The sequence below is a fragment of the Equus caballus genome, chromosome 14, assembly GCF_041296265.1.
Source record: "Equus caballus isolate H_3958 breed thoroughbred chromosome 14, TB-T2T, whole genome shotgun sequence".
Lineage (NCBI taxonomy): Eukaryota > Metazoa > Chordata > Mammalia > Perissodactyla > Equidae > Equus > Equus caballus.
Window position 1 is genome coordinate 69,833,495 of NC_091697.1, and position 21,705 is coordinate 69,855,199.

General features: G+C 38.6%; 1 protein-coding gene across 2 annotated transcripts in view; it reads left to right on the forward strand.

Moving 5' to 3' along the window:
* The first annotated feature begins 2,835 nt into the window (after positions 1 to 2,835).
* DTWD2 (DTW domain containing 2) overlaps positions 2,836 to 21,705 on the forward strand; it is a 231,093-nt gene continuing 212,223 nt past the window's right edge. Inside the window, exon 1 of one of the 2 annotated variants that reach the window (XM_023617829.2) lies at positions 2,836 to 3,190. In XM_023617829.2, coding sequence (XP_023473597.1) covers positions 2,973 to 3,190 — 218 coding nt within the window. In that variant the 5' untranslated portion in view covers positions 2,836 to 2,972. The remainder of the gene's footprint in view (positions 3,191 to 21,705) is intronic. The other variant, XR_011425136.1, reaches the window with a different exon arrangement.

The window sequence follows — 21,705 nt, forward strand, 5'->3', positions numbered from 1 at the left end:
GACATGGCACTGCTTGGCAAAAGCCATGCTGTGGTAGGTGTTCCACGTATAAAGTAGAGGAAGATGGGCATGGATGTTAGCTCAGGGCCAGGCTTCCTCAGCAAAATAAGGTGGATTGGCAGTAGTTAGTTCAGGGCTAATCTTCCTCAAAAAAAAATTATTTTTATTACTTCCTTACTTTCTGGCACTACAAAATGCTCCAAACTCATCTCATATATTTCCTGCCCCAGTCCTAGAATTGTGCATTTTTCCAAGGAGCTCTGGTTCCTTTTATTAGAGAATAGTATTAGCAAGCAAGATCTAGGTGCTAGGTGTGCTCCTTGCTACAAGGATATTGTTCTTCTTGGGCCCTATCAGCTGACAGAGCAAGGATATATAGGGTTATACTAACTTGTGTATACACACGTTTATACATATTTCTCTATATAACCATCTGTATCTATAAACATGAATTTATACTGATGTCTCCAGTTCTGATTCATCACCACGTTTCATTCAAACCTCTACCTCTTGCTTATCTGTAAACTTCTACACCAACAGTGAGTTACCTGGCTCCCAGCCGTTTGCTATCCATTTACTTAATTGTTCAGTTTCAGTATACATGTATAGGAGCATAAGAATTGTTAACCTGTGCTCTTGTAGAAAACAACTTTATCGAGTACAGTGCTTATGTACAGTATCTTTTGCCTTTAGTTTTACACACTGTACTCATTTCCTGCAATGGTCATTTTTTTCCAGTTATTTTATTGAGATCATATTGATTTATAACATTATGTAATCTCAGGTGTACATTATTGCATATCAGTTTCTGTATAGACTGCATTGTGGTCACCACCAACAGAGTAATTTTTTTTGTGAGGAAGATGGGCCCTGAGCTAACATCTGTGCCAACCTTCCTCTATTTTGTATGTGGGACACCGCCACAGCATGGCTTGATGAGTGGTGTGTAGTTCCACTCCTGGGATCCAAACCCACAAACCACAGGCTGCCAAAGTGGAGTGCATGAACTTAACCACTACACCACCAGGCCAGCCCCAATAGCCTAATTTTTATCTGTCTCCATACATATGTGCCCCTTTACCCATTTTGTCCATCCCCCAACCTCCTTCCCCTCTGGTAACCACTATCTGTTCTCTTTATCCATGTGTTTGTTTATCTTCCACATATGAGTGAAATCATACGGTGTTTGTCTTTCTCTGTCTAGCTTATTTCACTTAACATAATACCCTCAAGGTCCATCCATGTTGTTATAAGTGGGACAATTTTGTCTTTTTTACATATACATTGTATGTATATATCCATTCATGAATTGATGGGCACTTGCGTTGCTTCCATGTCTTGGCTATTGTAAATAATGCTGCAAATGAACACAGATTTATGCAAATCTCTTTGAATTGTTGATTTTATGTTCTTTGGATAAATACCCAGTAGCAGAATAGCTGGATCATATGGTATTTCCATTTTTAATTTTTTGAGAAATCTCCATACTATTTTCCATAGTGGCTGCACCAGTTTGCATTCCCACCAGCAGTGTATGAAGAGGGTTCTCTTTTCTCCACATCCTCTCCAACATTTATTATTTTTTGTATTGGTAATTATAGCCATTCTGACAGGTATAAGGTGATATCTCCTCATAGTTTTGATTTGCATTTTCCTAACAATTAGTGATGTTGAATATCTTTTCATGTGCCTGCTGGCCATCCATATAGCTTCTTTGGAAAAATGTCTGTTCATATCTTCTGCCCATTTTCGGGGTGCCATCCCTTTCCTCTTCTCCTTCCAAGTTCTTATTGTCACAAATTGTTCTTTCCTGTGTTATGAGCTTGTGACTAAATTGAACTGTTTATAGTTATTTTTGATGCTTTCCTTCCTGTTATCTTTTATAAATGTTTACTGACCTATTCTGATGTAGAGCTGCAATTTTCTGATTCTGTTTAACTCCTTGCTTAAGGTTTTATTAAACTTTTGCTTTTTTGTTACAGGTAGGAGGGCTTCCTTCATCATTTCTTATAAGGAAGGTCTAGTGGCGCTGAACTCCCTCAGTTTTTGTTTATTTGGGCAAGATATTTTTCTATGGCTTTCCCCCCCCCATCCATAAAATCTCAGCTCACCTACTGCCTCCTGATCTTAGGGGGTCTCTGACAATTTAAAAACTTTAGCAAATATTTGGTGTCTAGTATGAAATGGTATGCTTGATGCTGAGGAGAAATACCAACAAGTACCAGACACAAGACACAGGTCCCTGCCCTTCTAGAGCATGAAATGGACCAGCTGTGAAACCAATATCTGGTGGGTACAACCGCTCCTTTGTTGGCCCTTAGCAGGTATGCCAGCTGTTACAACTGCTGTGCACACTCACCCAGCTAATTGTTTTTTTTTTTTTGAGGAAAATTAGCCCTGAGCTAACTGCTGCCAATCCTCTTTTTGCTGAGGAAGACTGGCCCTGAGCTTGCCACGTGGTGCCATGTCCGAACCCTGGATCCAAAGCTGCGAACCCAGGGCCTCGGAAGGAGAACGGAAGGGGAACGTGCGAACTTAACCGCGGCGCCACTGGGCAGGCCCCAACATAGATAATTCTTCAACTGCCGTCTTAAGGCGGAATATGCAGGATTCCATTTCACTTTCACTTTTAAAAGGGTGAAATTAAGGAAGGTATATCCGGTTTTGCTACCTGAAGTGTTTTCCGAGGGAATTCCTTTACCTGTCCCACAGAGGATTACCTAATCTCATGTGCTCCCCAAGAGAAACCCTACTCCTCTTCCTGGTTGTGGGTGAAAGGTCGCGCTGAGTACTGACCAACCAGCTCTTTCCTTCTCCGCTGCGGGGCGGGGCCTCGAGCCCGGCTTCGGAGACCCGCCCCCGTACGTGGCATGCGTGCGTGGTGCCTTGGGGCGCGCACCGGTTTCTCCAGCGTGTGGCGCCCCCCGGCGGCAGCGGGGCCTCCATGGGATAAGCGGACCTGAGCGCCTGCCATGGAGCCGCAGAAAGAGGCGCAAACACCCGGGGACCCCGTGGAGCAGCCGCGTGGGGCCTCGAGGTCTCAGACGCCTAAGGAGGAGGAGCGGCGGGAGGGCGGCGCAGCGCCGGCGGCGGCTGCCCCGGGAGCGGAGACGGAAGGCGCCAGTGCGGACGGGCTGTGGGAGCTGCCGGTGGAGCCGGCCGAGCGGAGGCCCGAGTGCAGTCGCTGCAGGTGACCGCCGGGCGGGGCGGGGCGGGGCCAGGCCGGCGGCGGCCTTCGCGGGCGGCTGCAGCGCCCCCTGCCGCGCAGGCGGTTGCTGCGGCTCCGCCCGGCGCTGCGCTGGCTGTGGCGTCTCGGCGCTTGGGGCCCCGGGGTGCGCTGGTTGGCCTTAGAATCACTGGAAATAGCTGTGGCAACTCGTTGCACAGAAGCCGTTCATCCCGGTTGCTGATATTTAGGCTTGCTTCTTGCAAGACATTGAGCGTGTCATGGGCTGAGCTGACATAAGTTGTGCTGTCAAGAAACTTGAGTCCGATAGGAGAAGTTAAGGGTAATGGCTAATTCTTGGAATAGTTAACGCTTTTATGCTTAAGTGCCAGGGTTATCTCACAGTAAAGAAACGTAAAATGTATTAGAGAGAGACAATCAAGGAGACTATTACAACAGTTAAGACTGCAGTATTCAGAATTCTGAATTCACTTAAAAACATTTCTTGAGTATCTATTAATGTGCCAGGCGCCGTGCTTTGTCCTGGGAATGCTGCCGTGGATAAAACAGAGCTTGTCTCTGCCTTCACTGGGGCCCTTCCAGTCTAATGAAGACACAATTTATTAAACAATAACAACAACAACTAACATTATTGAACGCTCACAGTATGCCCCATTGTTTAAGGCCTTTTCGGGATTAGCTCATTGTGCTGGTGTCCTTCAGGGTTGTGTGGAGTACTTTCCCTGCTTGTTTGAAGCTCATGCTGTTCAGATATACTATTCTGTCTGCCTGCCGGGTCTTCAGGATCATTGCCCTTGGTTACCGAAGGTCTCTATCTATCACCTGTCTCTCTGTTGCCCTTCACAGTTTTAACTATTAGATAGTGCCTCTACTTGCTCAACTCGGAATCACTCTGCAGTTTATCAGATTCTACACTGCTGTGAATTGACTGTCGCTAAAGTCACCGGTAGTCTCCATGAGAGGAAATCCAGGCGATCCTTTTCTGTTCATTTTTTACTGGACCTCTTAGCATCATTCTGCAGTTGATACTCACTTCTTGAAACACTCTCTTTCTTTGGCCTCCCTTTGATTTATCTAAGTTCTCTATCCTACTCTTCTTTGCCTGTTCTACTGAAACTCTTTTTTTTTTTTTAAAGATTTTATTTTTTCCTTTTTCTCCCCAAAGCCCCCCGGTATGTAGTTGTATATTCTTCGTTGTGGGTCCTTCTAGTTGTGGCATGTGGGACGCTGCCCCAGCGTGGTTTGATGAGCAGTGCCATGTCCGCTCCCAGGATTCAAACCAATGAAACACTGGGCCGCCTGCAGCGGAGCGTGTGAACTTAACCGCTCAGGCACGGGGCCAGCCCCTCTACTGAAACTGTTAATGTTGGGCTTCCTCAGGTCTTCACTTCTCCTCTGACCCTACACACTTCCCACAGGTGATCTTGCCAGTTCTCATGGGTAAGCTATCACCTCTGCCCCAATATCTTCAGCCCAGACCTTTCTCCTGAGCGCCAGACCCATGCATTCATTTAACCAGTGTTTATTGAATGCTTTGCTAATCACTGGTGTCTGTATGGAGTGTTCAGTCTGTTATTGGATACAGATAATAAACCAGTAAATAAGCAACCAAACATGTAATTACACTGGGAAAAAAACAGCAGTGAAGGAAAGGAATGATATGCCGTGATAGAAAGTAGCAGGATAGTGTCAGGGAAGATTTCTGGAGATAGCATTTATATTGAGATTTGAAAGATGAGAAGGATCCAGCCAAGAGAAAAGCATTCCAAGAAGGGGAACAGAAGGACAGACTGATTGAATGTCTTTACCACTTGAATACTTGGAGGACATTTTGACCTTTTCCCAGGGCTGGATTGTAAGACCTCAGAGGAGGGGATCTTGCGTGTAAGGATCTTTTTATATTTTCTAAATGTACTGTGTATAGTAGGCACTTGATAGACCTTTGAGGATGATCAATAATTTGTGTCTAGAAAGGACTGTATCTGAACAGAAGGGATGTGTGAATATAATTTATTTAAACAAGTTGTTGGAAGGTGTTAGGAGATAAGACTGAAAATGCTATGAGGGGATCTCAATGTTGAAGGAAAGGATGAAAGGAAGAATGTTGAAAGAAAAGTATTTCAAACGTAAATCCAGGGCTAAATTATGCTAGCTTTATCATATAATTTTTGATCTATTCAGAACTGCTAACTATAGAAGCTGTATATAGTTTAAAAAAAATTAGCCTCCTATGTTTAGCAAATTTTTCTCTTCTGCTCCTCTCCTTTAATAGTCTTTATTCTTTAGAGCAGTTTTAGATTACAGCAAAATTGAGTGGAAAGTAGAGCTTTCCCATATACCCCCTGTCCCCAGATATGCATAGCTTCTCGCATTCTCAATATCCCCCACCAGAGTGGTACATTTGTTACAGTTAGTGAAATACATGATACATCATTGACACTCCATGTCCATAGTTTATGTTAGGGTTCACTCTTGATGTTGTGCATATTTTTAATTTGGGCAAATTTATAATAGTATATATCCACCGTTATGGTATCATATAGAGTATTTTCACTGCTCTAAAAGTCCTCTTTGCTCTCCCTTTTCATCCCTCCCTATCCCCTAACCTCATCTGCTTTTTAAAAAATGAAAACGACTTGCTGAATTTTAGCTTGTTTTCAGATACATTAATTAATGCTTTAGGATTATTATTCATTCCAACATTTCTGCACTTTTCTTTTTCTAGTGAAATTTTCTACCTTTTGAAAGCCCTTCTCCCCCTTGACATGTTGTGCATTTTATTTGTTTTAATTGGTTTGAATACAGTTCTAGAAATATGGAGAATATTTAGGTGTTATCAATACAATATAAACTAATTGATGGCTCTTTATATTTTATTTCATTAGGCTGTTATGGTTTTATTAGTTCCCTGGGTGTGAACTTCTTTACATTTATGCTTATCATAGTTTTAAAAACTAAGATGCTTTGTTAGATTTGAGTGATCAATATGTCACAATTATTTGGCTCTTTACTTAAAAAACTTTTTCTGTTCACTTCTCTAAACATATTGCTGTAAGTGTCGCAGCCTTAGGAGTTCCAGAAATTGGTTTTGTTTAAGAAGTGCAAACTAAATTTAACTTCTCAGCAGAATCTTGCTTATTAGAAATACAACATATCTTAAACATGAGTGGAGTATTCTTTAAAAGATCCCAAACTAATTTGTTACACGATGCAGGTTTTGTGAAAAGTCTGTCCCTGTTAGAGGGGACAGCATGTACAGGAGTACAGGGTGTAGAGAATACTGTATTTGGAGGGCTTGGCAGAGAAGAGACAGTGGTGAGAGATGAGGCTGCAGAGATTAGAGGTGGTTGCTCTGGGAAGGGCCAAATAAGCTATGCTGGAGAGTTTGGGCCTCATGTCCTAGAACCCAACCAACCAGCGCTGAAGTATTTTCCTATTTGAATGTTGGTGACAAGTTTGACTTTTTTTGTGGGTGAGGGAGATTGTCCCTGAGCTAACATCTGTTGCCATTCTTCTTCTTTTTGCTTGAGGAAGATTGTCGCTTAGCTAACATCTGTGCCAATCTTCCTCTGTTTTATGTGGGATGCCACCATAGCTTGGCTGATGAGTGGTGCTAGGTCTGTGCCTGGGATCCTGCAAACCCCAGGCTACCAAAGTAGAGTGTGCAAACTTAACCACTACGCTGCCAGGCTGGCCCCAAGTTTGACTTTTATGGGTAGCTTTTAGCTGTCATAATTTGTATCTATTTTATTAAAAAAATACAAACTGGATGATGATACAGTGGTAAAAGGCTTGACTGGGAAGGGCTTCAATCCAGTAAAGAAGCTAGGCATCTTAATTATATTTTTATATCTTTTGTATATATTGCTGTGAGCCTGTAGACAAGAGTTAGAAACCACTTGCAAATCATTGGTCACAAGAATAATGGAAAATGTCTAAATTAAGAATATTTTTTAATCTGTCTGAGGGAGGGAAACAGCAGGGAGAGCATGCACACAAACTGATGCACATGGACTCTGAGAGAGAAATGTTTCCCTCTGCAATATTTTCTTACCCCCAAAGTTGTAAGGATTGTAATAAACCATTCCAATATATTTAGCTCCCATTTATTAAGCACTGATCATCTGGAGATTACCTACCAGGCCTAGGTATTTTATAAATGATATTTTATTTATTTCTCATAACGACATTCTAGAGTTGATATTCTTAGCTTTTAAATGACCAGGAGGTAGAGGTAACAAGCAGGTAGCAGAGCTGTGTCTCCAGCTCCAGACCACTTGGCTCCCAAGCTCATGCAAGCACTTGACTTTGCTCGGTGCTCCATGCTCTCTGAGTAAGCCTTATGATTTTATTTGCAGAGTGGATGTAGTCATCAGTTGAAGTGGAACCGCTAAGGCTGCAAGCGTAGCTCTGATTTTCATACTTTTCAAGCTAAAGTATGTTTACTTCAAGCTTAGTAACAAGATGCCTGAGCTTTAGTATTCTCTAGCTCCTTTTTAAAAAAACTCGAGATGTAATTGATGTATAACATTATGTAAATTTAGGGTGTACAGCGTGTTGATTTGAGACATTTACATATTGCGATATGATTACCACTGATAGCATTCACTATCATCACATAATTATCATTTCTTTTTTTTTGTGGTGAGGAGATTTAAGAACTAATTTCTTAGCAATTTTGCAGTATATAATACAGTATTGTTGACTGTAATCACTGCTTGTGCGTTAGCTCTCCAGAACTTATTCATCTTCTAGTTCCAAGTTTGTGCCCTTTAACAACATTTAGCTCCTGTATTTCATGTCTTAACCTTTTCATTATTCTTTAGGCTTGGATATTCTGGAGACAAAAGTGATGGGGATAAAATCATGAGAGAGGGAAGGAGGGAAGACTGCGGGGGTTTAAGAATACAGAAGCCACAGACTGGCCGCTTACAGATGTTTTGTTTTGAACTGTTTTCTACCAGTTTTTAAATTAGTTGCTAACAGTTGAAAATCAAGATGTTTTATATAAAAATCTGGGTTTCTGCCTTCTGTGAGAATGGGAAGATCTGGCCGCTTGGGGGCCACCTTCCTGAGCAATACGTAGTTGGCTGAGCTCAGTATTGGCTGTGCGCTTAAATGGGACATGATCTTTCCAGGTCAGCACAACTCCCAGTCATTCCTGCTTAATTTATCTATTGTTAACTGCCTGCCTGGCATAGGGATTTGCTTTTTGATGCTGGGTCTCATGTATGTTATTGTGGCTGGTCTGCCTGAGCAGCAGGGTAAATCAGTGTGCGAGTTTGCTAGGTAAAAGTGAAAAATGGTAATTTCCAAGGCAGTTAGTTTAGAATAATTAGGATTATTGAATTGGTATCAACACTTAAAAAACAAACTTTTGGTAAATTTAAAATCAACTGGATTACTGATGATAATTTTTAGGGTAAAATCTTAGATAATCTGCAAATTTGATTCCTTGTGCATATAAAAAATATCATATTCCGAAGAGAAAATTATTAAGTTAATTTGTTCTTTCCTGTTAGTTTAGAAAATATGTTTATTCTTTGAAGTAGTTCATTCATAATATATGTGGGAAGCTAGCTGATTTACAAATTACTGTGCGAGCTGATCATGTAGTCAAAGTTGAGCAAAGAGGATATATGTCAAGAGGGATTTTGTTTTTAAACTTAATTAAGTCTCCAAAGAGCAGTGACCAGTTTTAAAAACCACATTAGAGTTTTGTAAATGTTTAATTTATTTTCCCCCCAAAAAATAAGAATTATATCATTACTCTCTGAGAGATAGAAGTCTTCTTCAAAGAACATCAAAGCACATTAATTCTTTAATATATTTACCCAAAATTAATTTTTCATAGTTCTGTTAGTGCTTATGTAGTGAGAGAATATATTCAGAAGTAGTCTAGTCTAAAATTTGGTAATTTAAAGAGAGGTCACAGGTTACAAAGTGCTTTACATTTACATTTTTATTTAATACATAAGATAACTTTGTAGTTTAAATAGTTACTGTCTTTTATACTCTCAAGGTCAGGTGACTAGTAAGTGTTCCTATTTTTATTACTGTACCACATAATAATGAATTATACTGAAACCAACAGTATGACTGCCTTTGTTTTCCTATTGTGTATAGTAAGTACTTCCAGTGAGGTGTTTCTTTGCCGCCTTCTAATCTGTAGATTCTTTTCTTTTTCCTTTGTCCCTGGCTATTTTAAATTATTTTTGGATGAGCAGTTTAAATTATTGTTTTTTTTTTAAGGTTGAGCTTTTATCTCCTAACTCCTTTACCTGCCTGTGGTCAGCTTCTCATTTCTGTTGGTGGCTCCTCACTTTTCAGTCTGAAAGATAAATTTGAAGATCTTATTGATAGGAATTTATTTTTTTCCTCTGCTGTTTTTTGTTTGTTTGCTTGTTTTTTGTTTTTCTCTATTTTAAGCCTAGTGAAAGTGTTGTTGGGAAAGAGGAAGCAGTGAAGTGAAGGATGCAGAAGTGTTTGAGGATTACCCAAGGAAAAAAATGAAAAGGTGTGGAATGAGTCTCCTGATCTTGCAGAGGGTTAGAGGGATTGACCTGATAAAAATGTGTTTGATCTGTTTGTTTATGTAGACATCTTACTTGGCAGGCTTATCTTTTTCTTTTAATTGCCTTAATATATACACAACATAATATTTTTCATTTTAACCGTTTATAAGTATACAATTCAGTGGCATTAAATATATTCATAATGTTGTGTAACTGTCACTACTATCTATACCCAAAACTTTTTCATCGTTGCCAACATAAATTCTGTAGCCATTAAATAAGAACTTCCCGTTCCCTTGCTTCCAGCTCCTGGTAACCTCTGTTCTACTTTCTTTTTCTATGAATTCACCTATTCTAAATACTTCATATGATCCTACAAAATTTGTCCTTCTGTTTCTGACATTTCACTTAGAATAATGTTTTCAGGATCCATTAATGTCATTAGTGTTGTTAATTCCTTTTTATGGCTGAATTGTACATATATACCACTTTTGTTTATCCATTCTCCATTCTTTTTTTTATCCATTATCCATTCATTTGTTGATGGACACTTGGTTTGTTTCTACCTTTTGACTATTGTGAATAGTGCTGCTGTGAACATAGGTATACAAATATCTATTCTAGTTCCTGCTTTTAATTCTTTTGGGTCTATACCTAGGAGTTGAATTTCTGGGTCATATGATAATTCTTTGTTTAATCTTTTTAGAAATTGCCAAACTGTTTTCCATAGCACCTGCAGCCATTTTACATTCCCACCAGCAATGCTCGAGGGTTCCAGTTTCTCCACAAAATTGATGATACACAGTTGCTTAAGTAGTTAACAAACAAAGTGTATATATAACCCTTAATGTACTTGAAATTGAGTCTTTAATGCAAACCCCCCATCAGAAGAATTCACTGAAAAAATGCAGTGATTACCATTGCTCTAGCAAATCATGAATTTTTTTTATTGAGGTATAATTGACATATAGCTAATATTAGTTTTAGGTGTGCAAGATAATGGTTCAATATTTGTATACTTGCAAAATGATCACCATAATAAGTCTAGTTGACATCCATCACCATACATAGTTACAAAATTTTTTTTTCTTGTGATGAGAACTTTTAAAATCTATTCTTTTAGCAACTTTCAGATACACAGTACAGTATTATTAACTATAGTCATCATGCTGTACATTACATCTCCATGACTTATTTTATTATGTTATTTTTTAACTGGAAGTTTGTGCCTTTTGACTCCCTTTCATGCATTTCTCCCACCCCCTAACAAATCGTGCATTCTTTGAGAGGAGAACCTAATGTAATATGTACAAATTATACAGCGGCAGTGATGATGCCATCATCATCATCATCATCATTATAATTATTATTTTCTTCTCTTGGAATGGAGTTGGTATTTGGTTACTGATTGATTTAATTTTTAATTTTAAAATAATTTTAGACTTAATAAAAAGTTGTAAAAATAGTACTGAGAGTTCCTGTATATCTTTCACCCAATAAGCCACATGGTGGTTGTACATAACCATAGTACTATCATGAACTGTAAAGGGTTTGAGATTTTATCTTATTTGCAAGTAGACAAGTTAGCCTGCCACACTTTTCATGGATGCTGGCAAAAGACATGAGATTCTTAGGTCAAAGACAAGGGATTTTTTCACTCATGGTGTGGTACCTAGTATGAGCTTTATCTTTGTGGCGATTCCGTTTGGTCTCCCCTACTACCCCAAGTCTTATGAGGGTTTCACAAAGAGGCCTAGGTGGTTGCTGTGGCCCCAGTGGGTTTCCATCATGGCTGAAGAACCCTGAGTTTAGGGTTCCCAAATCTATTATAGTGGCTTGCAAGCAAACCTGCCCTTTGCGCTAGTGGGAGAACTTGTCTCTGTCTTCAGAGGCAGTTCACCCTGCAAACCTCTTTGAAAAGATAGTCCAGAACAAAAAGGTAGTTAGTGCCTCACTCACAAGACAGAGAGAAATGTGAGAGACCTGTGGAGAATTATCTTCCAACAAGTTCAGTTGTCTAAATTAAGAAATGAACGTTGGTACAACACTATTAACTTTCAGAATTCACCAGTTTTCTGATGAGTGTTCTTTTTCTCTGATTCAGGATCTAACCTAGGGTCCCATGTTGCATTAATTGTCATTTCACCTTAGTCTCCTCTAGTTTGTGATGGCTCCTTGGGTTTTTCATGATCTTGATACTTTTGAAGAGTACTGGTTGTTTATTTTGTAGAAATGTCTTTCAATTTGGGTTTAATTCATGTTTTTTCATGATTAGAATAAGATTATGCAGGCTGGCCCGGTGGTTCAGCCGTTAAGTTCCCACGTTCCGTTCCGGCGGCCCTGGGTTCGCTGGTTCGGATCCCAGGTGCGGACATGGTACTGCTTGGCAAGCCATGCTGTGCTCCACATATAAAGTGGAGGAAGGTGGGTACGGATGTTAGCTCAGGGCCAGTCTTTCTCAGCAAAAAGAGGAGGATTGGCAGTAGTTAGCTCAGGGCTAATCTTCCTCAAAAAAAAAAAGAAAAGAATAAGGTTATGCTTTTTTGGCAGGAATAAGTACAGCATGATATGCCCTTCTTAGCACAGAGATACATGATGGTGATATGCCCTATTCCTGCTGAGATTAACCCTGTGAAGGCGGTGTCTGCTGGGTTTTTCTACTGAAAAATTACTCTTTTGCCTGTTGCAATTAATAAGTATCTTGGAGGGGGAGTTACTTTGAGACTCTGCAAATATCCTATTTTTCCTCAAGTTTCTGTCCCCTAATTTTTGCATCCGTCAGTGTATCTTGCCTGTAACAATTATTGCTGTGGTGTTCTAACGGTGATTTTCTGTTTACTCCATTCTTTCTATATTTATTGATTGGGATTTTTCTACATGGAAGAGCTTTCTCTTCTTCCTATTTGTTTATTCAATTTACTTTTATCTGTATGGAATCATGGATATTTATTTTATTTCTCTGGATTATAATCCAATACTACTGTTACTTATTTTGTTGCTCAAATTGTTCCTCTTGGGCCTTTGGGAGCTCTTTCATGAAAGGTTGGCCCCTGGGCCCTTTTGACATGCTTATCCTTTTGTGAGAACTTACTTTCTAGCACTTTAAGATGGTCCAAGCTCAGCTTTTGTTTTCCCTTTCCCAGACCTAGAATCAACCACTTCTCCAAGAAGCTCTGTTTAATGGAGAATGGTATTAGAAACTAAGATCTGGGCTCTAGGTGTGTTTATTTCTACTGGGATGCCCATCTTATCAGTGGACAGAGCTGGGATATTTTTGTATATCTATGACCTGTGCATCCATCTACATCTATACTTATTTCTGAATCTGTGTGTGTGTATGTGTAAATGTGTGTGTGTGTATATATATAATATATATATTAAAAATATATATATATAAATCATGAGTTCCATCCAGTACCACAGGGTTTATTCTATCTTTCTTCCTTTCTTTTTTTTTTTCAATTATTTTTTGAGGTCATAATGGTTTATAACATTGTGTAATTTCAGGTGTACCTTATTGTTTTTCAATTTCTGTATAGACTACATCATGGTCACCACCAACAGTCTAATTTTTATCCATCACCATATGTATGCGACCCTTTATCCCTTTCGTCCATCCCCCAACCCTGTTCCCCTCTGGTAACCACTAATCTGTTCTCTTTATCCATGTGTTTATCTTCCGCATATGAATGAAATCATATGGTGTTTGTTTCTCTCTGGCTTATTTTGCTTAACATCATACCCTCAAGGTCCATCCATGTTCTTGCGAATGGGAGAATTTTGTCTTTTTTATGGCTGAGTAGTATTCCATTGTCTATATGTACCACTTCTTCTTTATTCATTCATCAGTTGAAGGGTATTTGGATTGCTTCTACATCTTGGCTAATGTGAAAAATGCTACAGTGAATGTAGGGGTGCATAAATCTCTTTGAATTGTTGATTTCAAGTTCTTTTAAATACCCAGTAGTGGGATAGCTGGATCATATGGCATTTGTACTTTTAATTTTTTGAGAAATCTCCATACTGTTTTCTATAACAGCTGTACCAGTTTGTATTCCCACCAGCAGTGTATGAGAGTTCCCTTTTCTGCACGTTCTCTCCAACATTTGTTATGTTTTGTCTTGTTAAATATAGCCATTCTTACAGGTGCCTTCTTCCTTTCTTTATTTGTGACTTCTTTCTTTGACAGTGAGAAATATGGCTCTCTTTATCTATAGCACACACCATATTGCATTATCTATAGCATGTAGAGCATATCTATAGCATAATATACTGTATTATTTGTTCAACCTTAGTGTACACATGAAGTTGCCCATACCCCTGTTACTGATGGACTTCTACTGTGTAATTTTGGAGAACTATCAGGGAAAACAACATACCAGTAGATGGATTCTAATGCTGACTACTTTTATTAATTTAATTATCTTTGTATAGCTCCTGATCTTTTCCCTCCATAATTATTTTTGACTTTGTCTTATATATGTCCTGAATAGGTAAGACTGGCATAACATATCATCAACTAATTTGCGTATGATCATAAAAAAGTATTAAACATTTTTTCTGGTGAAAAGGTCTGAAAACCACAGGTTCTTTGAGAAACCTATAGGTGGCATTTATTCAGTGCTTCTTGAAAATGTTTTTTTTTTTCCTGAATACAAAAGTGGTATATGATCTGTAGAAAAAGTTACAGGTTAAGGAAATATATAGTGGAGCATATGGAAATTCCTCATAACCCCCTATGACAACCACCGCCTACCCATATATACCAGATAATTTATCAAGTGCTTTTTAAACTTGAACATTTTATAGCCTTCTTTTGAGGTTTACTCTGTAAATCTGCCAGAGTGGTAGAGAAACAGTCCAATCTAGCTATGTATCTAGGAAACTGATAAAGATATTAGAAGTCATTGTGGGAGTTTGATAGTATTAAGATAGCTTTATGGCCAGGGTTCTTTTCTTTTCCTTTATTTTTTATTTTATTTTTGCTATTTTATTGCAGTAACATTGGATTATAACATGTAACTTTCATGTGTACATTGTAATATATTTTGAATTCTCTGTAGATTACATCATGTTCACCACCCAAAGACTAATCACAGTCCATCAGCACACATGTGTGCCAAATCACCACTTTCACCTTCCTCCCTTCCCCCTTCCCCTCTGGTAACCACCAATCCAATCTCTGTTGCTATGTGTTTGTCATTTTTATCTTCTACTTATGAATGAGATCATATGGCATTTGACTTTCTCCCTCTGACTTATTTCGCTTAGCATAATACCCTCAAGGTCCATTCAAGTTGTCATAGGTGGCTGGATTTCATCATTTCTTATGGCTGAGTAGTATTCCATTGTGTATATAGACCACATCTTTATCCATTCGTCCCTTGATGGGCACCTAGGTTGCTTCCAAGTCTTGGCTATTGTGAATAAGGCTGTGAAGAACATAGGGGTGCATGTATCTTTATGCATTTGTGTTTTCATGTTCTTTGGATAAATACCCAGCAGTGGAATAGCTGGATCATATGGTAGATCTATTCTTAATTTTCTGAGGAAGCTCCATACTGTTTTCCATAGTGGCTGCACCAGTTTGTACTCCCTCCAGCAGTGCACAAGGGTTCCCTTCTCTCCACAGCCTCTCCAACACTTGTTGTTTCCTGTCTTTAATGTTAATTATAGCCATTCTGACTGGAGTGAGATGGTATCTCATTGTAGTTTTGCTTTGCATTTCCCTGGTAGTTAATGATGTTGAACATCTTTTCATGTGCCTGTTGGCCATCCGTATATCTTCTTTGGAGAAATCTCTGTTCAGATCTTTTCCCCATTTTTTAATTGGGTTGTTGGTTTATTTGTTGTTGAGACATATGAGTTCTTTATATATTTTGGATATTAACCTCTTATCAGATGTATGGTTTGCAAATATCTTCTCCCAATTGTTAGGTTGTCTTTTCGTTTTGTTGATGGTTTCCTTTGCTGTGCAGAAGCTTTTTAGTATGATGTAGTCTCATTTGTTTGTTTTTTCTATTGTTTCCCTTGTCTGGTCAGACATGTATTGAAAAAATGCTGCTAAGACTGATGCCAAAGAGCATACTGCCTGTTTTCTTCTAGAAGTTTCATGGTTTCGAATCTTACTTTCAAGTCTTTAATCCATTTTGAGTTGATTTTTGTGCATGGTGTAAGATAACCATCTATTTTCATTCTTTTGTGTGTTGCTGTCCAGTTTTCCCAACACCCTTTATTGAATAGACTCTCCTTTCTCCACTGTATGCTCTTGGCTCCCTTGTCAAAAATTAGCTGTCCGGGGGCGTAACCGGTGGCGCACCAGTTAAGTGTGCATGTTCCGCTTCTCAGCGGCCCAGGGTTCGCCGGTTTGGATCCCGTGTGTGGACATGGCACCACTTGCCAAGCCATGCTGTGGTAGGCATCCCACGTATAAAGTAGAGGAAGATGGGCATGGCTGTTAGATCAGGGCCAGTCTTCCTCAGCAAAAAGAGAAGTATTGGCAGTAGTTAGCTCAGGGCTAATCTTCCTCAAAAAAAAAATTAACTGTCCATAGATGTGTGCATTTATTTCTGTGCTCTCAATTCTGTTCCATTGATTTGTGTGTCTGTTTTTGTGCCACTACCATGCTGTTTTTGTTACTATAGCTTTGTAGTATATTTTGAAATCAGAGAGTGTGATACCTCCAGCTTTGTTCTTTTTCCTCAGGATTGCTTTGGCTATTCGGGATCTTTTGTTGTTCCATGTAAATTTTAGGATTCTTTGTTCTATTTCTGTAAAAAATGTTGTTGGAACTTTGATAGGATTGCATTGAATGTATAGGTTGCTTTAGGAAGTATGGACATTTTAACGATGTTAATTCTTCCAATCTAAGAGCATGGCATATCTTTCCATTTCTTTATGTCTTCTTCAATTTCTTTCAACAATGTTTTATAGTTTTTGGTGTACAGATTTTTTTTTTTAATTTCAGTGTCTTTTCATCACAGTGTCATTTTTTTTTAATTATTATTATTATTTTTTATTGAGTTATTGATAGGTTACAATCTTGTGAAATTTCAATTGTACATTAATGTTTGTCAGTCATATTGTAGGTGCACCACTTCACCCTTTGTGCCCACCCCCCACCCCACCTTTCCCCTGGTATCCACTAAACTGTTCTTGGTCCATAGTTTTAAATTCCTCATATGAGTGGAGTCATACACAGATGATCTTTCTCTCGCTGGCTTATTTCACTTAACATAATTCTCTCAAGGTCCATCCATGTTATTGCAAATGGAATGATTTTGTTCTGTTTTGCAGCTGAGTAGTATTTTTGGTGTACAGATTTTTGACCTCTTTGGTTATGTTTATTCCTCAGTATTTTATACTTTTTGTTGTAACTGTAAATAGCATTGTATTTTTTTTTTTTTATTGAGGAAGGTTAACCCTGAGCTAACATTGGTGCCCATCTTCGTCTACTTTATATGTGGGACACCTGCCACAGCATGGCTTGCCAAGTGGTGCAACACCCGGGATCTGAACCAGCGAACCCTGGGCCGCAGAAGCAGAATGTGTGAACTTAACTGCTGGGCCACTGGGCTGGCCTCAGGATTGTATTCTTTTTTTTTTTTAAAGATTTTATTTTTTTTCCTTTTTCTCCCCAAAGCCCCCCAGTACATAGTTGTATATTCTTAGTTGTGGGTCCTTCCAGTTGTGGCATGTGGGATGCCACCTCAGTGTGGCTTGATGAGTGGTGCCATGTCCGTGCCCAGGATTCGAACCCACGAAACACCGGGCCGCTGCAGCGGAGCGTGTGAACTTAACCACTCGGCTACGGGGTCGGCCCCCAAGGATTGTATTCTTAATTTCTCTTTCTCCTGCTTCATTGTTAGTGTATGGAAACGCAACTGATTTTTGTATGTTGATTTTGTATCCTGCGACTTGACTGTATTTATTATTTCTACAAGTTTTTTAGTGGATACTTTAGGGTTTTTTATATATAAAATCATGTCAGCTGTGAATAGCGACAGTTTCAATTCTTCTTTTCCAATTTGGATCTCTTTTATTTCTTTTCTTACCTGATTGCTCTGGCTGGGACTTCCAATACTATGTTAACTAAGAGTGGTGAAAGTGAGCATCCTTGTCTGGTTCCTGTTCTCTGAGGGATAGCTTTCAGTTTTTCTCCAGTGAGAATGATATTAGCTGTGGGTTTATCATATATGGCCTTTATTATGTTGAGGTATTTTCCTTTTATAACCATTTTATTTAGAGTTTTTTATCATAAATGGACGCTGTATCTTGTCAAATGCTTTCTCTGCGTCTATTGAGATGATCATGTGCTTTTTATTCTTCATTTTGTTAACGTGGTTTATCATGTTGATTGATTTGTGGATGTTGAAACATCCCTGCATCCCTGGAATAAATCCCACTTGATCGTGATGTATGATCTTTTTAATGTATTGTATTCAATTTGCTAGTATTTTGTTGAAGATTTTTGCATCGATGTTCACCAGTGATATTGGCCTATAATTTTCTTTTTTTTTGTATTGTCCTTGTCTGGTTTTGGTTATCAGGATAATCTTGGTTTCATCGAATGAGTTAGGAAGCTTCCCCATCTCTTCAGTTTTTTTTGAACAGTTTGAGAAGGATAGGTGTTAGGTCTTCTTCGAATGCTTGGTAGAATTCACCAGGGAAGCTGTCTGGTCCTGGACTTTTATTTTTTGGGAGGTTTTTGATTACTGTTTCGATCTTCTTACTGGTGATTGGTCTATTCAAATTCTCTACTTCTTCTTGATTCAGTTTTGGAAGGTTGTATGATTCTAAGAACTTATCCATTTCTTTTGGATTATCCAATTTGTTGGCATATAGCTTTTCATAGTATTCTCTTATAATTGTTTGTATTTCTGAGGTGTCTCTTGTAATTTTTCTCCTTTCATTTCTTTTATCTTTTTGAGGATGATTAGCCCTGAGCTAACTGCTGTCAATCCTCCTCTTTTTGCTGAGGAAGACTGGCCCTGAGCTAACATCCATGCCCATCGTCCTCTACTTTATGTATGAGATGCCTGCCACAGCATGGCTTTTTGCCAAGAGGTGCCACGTCTGCACCCGGGATCTGAGCTGGTGAACCCCAGGCCACCGAGAAGTGGAACGTGCGAACTTAACTGCTGCGCCACTGGGCTGGCCCCTCTTCTTTCATTTCTGATTTTATTTATTTGAGCCTTCTCTCTTTCTTGGTGAGTCTAGCTAAAGGTTTGTAAATTTTGTTTATCTTTTCATAGAACCAGCTCTTGGTTTCATTAATTTTTTCTATTTTTTTGTCTCTATTTCGTTTATTTCTGCTCCGGTTTTTATTATTTCATTCCTTCTACTGTTTTTGGGCTTTGTTTGTTCTTCTTTTTCCAGTTCCTTTCAGTGCACTGTTAGATTGTTTATTTGGGATTTTTCTTCTTTGTTGAGGTGGGCCTGAATTGCTATAAACTTCCCTCTTAGAACTGCTTTTGCTGTATCCCATAGATGTTGACATGTCATATTTTCATTTTTATTGGTCTCCAGGAAGTTTTTGATTTCTTCTTTGATTTCTTCATTGACTCAGTCATTGTTCAGTAGCATTTTGTTTAATCTTCACAATTTTGTGGCTTTTCTGGTTTTCTTCCAGTAGTTGATTTCTAGTTTCATACCTTTGTGGTCAGAAAAGATGCATGGTATTATTTTGATCTTCTTAAATTTATTGAGACTTGTTTTGTTTCCTACTATGTGATCAATCCATGGTCATTTGAAAAGAGTGTATATTCTCTGGTTTTTGGATGGAATGTTCTATATAAATCCACAAAGTCCATCTGGTCAAATGTGTCATTTAAGGCCAGTGTTTCCTTATTGATCTTCTGTTTGGATGATCTGTCCATTGGCGTAAGTGGAGTGTCAAAGTCCTTTACTATTATTGTGTTACCATCTATTTCTCCTTTTATGTCTGTTAATAATTGCTTTATATATTTATGTGCTCCTATGTTGGGTACATAGATATTTACAAGTGTTTTATCTTCTTGTTGGATTGTTTTCTTTATCATTATGTAGTGCCCTTCTTTGTCTCTTGTTACAGTTCCAAGCTGGGTACTAGGGGTATTAAAATGAATGGAACTTGACTGTTACCATCAAGAATCTTTAAGGGGAGAAACACACTTAAGCTAGGTGTAGTTATAACATGAATAGTGTGTTTTAGGAGGACAGAATTTGAAGGGACCCACTACTTGGAGTTTCACAGTGGAGGTGGTATTTAAACTATTCTTTACTACTTGGCTTTTCTTAGAGCCATTGCTCTGTCATGAATTTTTACAGTCTTGTACTTATTGAAGTAGTTTTCTAGCCTCCGTTTTGTCATCTATCCAATTCCCTTTCAACAACATTCATTAGATTTTTTAACATCTAGGTCTGCTCATTTTATTCCTTTCCTCGAGAACTTCCGTGCTTGTATTTTACATAAAGAATGAAATCCAGACTGTAGTGTGGCTTCCGAAGCCCACGGGTCACACCTCAGCCTGTCCTACTCTCCTCCTCCAGCAAGGCCTCCACATACCCCCTTCTCCACTATCTGAATGACTCCCTGAAACAGGTGGTTTTATGTTTGCTTTATGCCTTCGTTCTGTTGTTCTCTCTGTATCAAATGCTTCTCCCTCGTCTCTGCTGTCTGAAATCCTGCTGTGTTTCAAGGTCTACCTCGAATACCATGTCTTGCATGAAACCATTTCTCATCCTTCCTGCCGTCTTCCAAGTTTGAATTGTTTCTTCTAACTTCTGACTTTGTCTATTTTCCCCACATACTATTAGCTTCCTGTGAGTTGGCCTTTTCATATTTTTTCGTGTATCTTTAACCACATATCCTAATTACTTGTAGCCATTTTATACTGGAGAATTTTATGAATGTTTTGGCTTTGAACTTTTGCTTGGTTATCTCTTTCAGACTCTTAGGTTTTTTATTTATCACGAAATGTCTTAATTCTTGTGCTAGGCCTTCTGCGACCTAGGGCAGCTGGATATAATTATGTGTTAAAACTTTTCATTGAACACTAAATGCTTATGTGGAATCAACAAAATGTATTGATTAAGGGCATGCGTTTTGAAATTAGACAGAACTGGATTCTAGCCTGAGCTTTGCTTTTTTTTTGAGAAAGTTTCTGAACTTCTCTAAGCCTTGGTTTCCTCAGCTGTAAATTAGGACAGTAATACTTCCTCTCCTTGAAAGGTTTTGTGAGAATTAAATGAAGGTAAAATATTTAGCATAGTGTCTGTAACTTAAAAGTGTGCAGTTAATGTTAAGTTGTTCTTATTTGCCTTTTCCTCCTCATTCTCTTCTTTCTTTTTCTTCTTCTCTCTTCCTCTCCCTTATCCCTTCCCCTTCCCCTCTTTTTCCTCTCTTCTCCCTCTTTCTTTTCCTCCTCTATGAAATATCATTATTATTATTTATGAAGTTGATCTGTTTTGCTGTTAGTCAACTTCTTCCCTTTTAGGGTAGTTTTTCTAGATTCATAGATTAAGGGCAAGTGAATAATTTCACATGTGTGAATGCTGCAGGTCACTGTACATAAATTGCCTCATGATGGAGATTTTGTTATCCCGAGGCTTTCAAAAGAACTCACTTTCCAGCTACAAATAAATGTTACCTTGATGAAAAACGCTTTTTTTAAGGAACATCAGAATCAGTGGCTTATTCATAGCATTATTGTAGTCTCTTATTAGTAAAGTAGCACTAACTTAAACCTTGTTATATCTCTTTCTTATATCAAAGAAAATCCTCAATCTCTTTTACTTTTTTGAGGAAAAGGACATTTCTATAAAATTAGGAGGAATGCTTCCTTAATAAATTAGCTGTACAAAATCTATATTTTAAAGTCTAGGCAGTTTTTAGGTATGGGAAAGGAGAGGAAAGAATAAACAAAATGAACTTTCATAGTAAAATGGTCCCTTCATTCTATGATTTTCCTTGTAAAATATTTCTACTGAGGGATAGCTGTTCCTTGGGATCACTTTAACCTT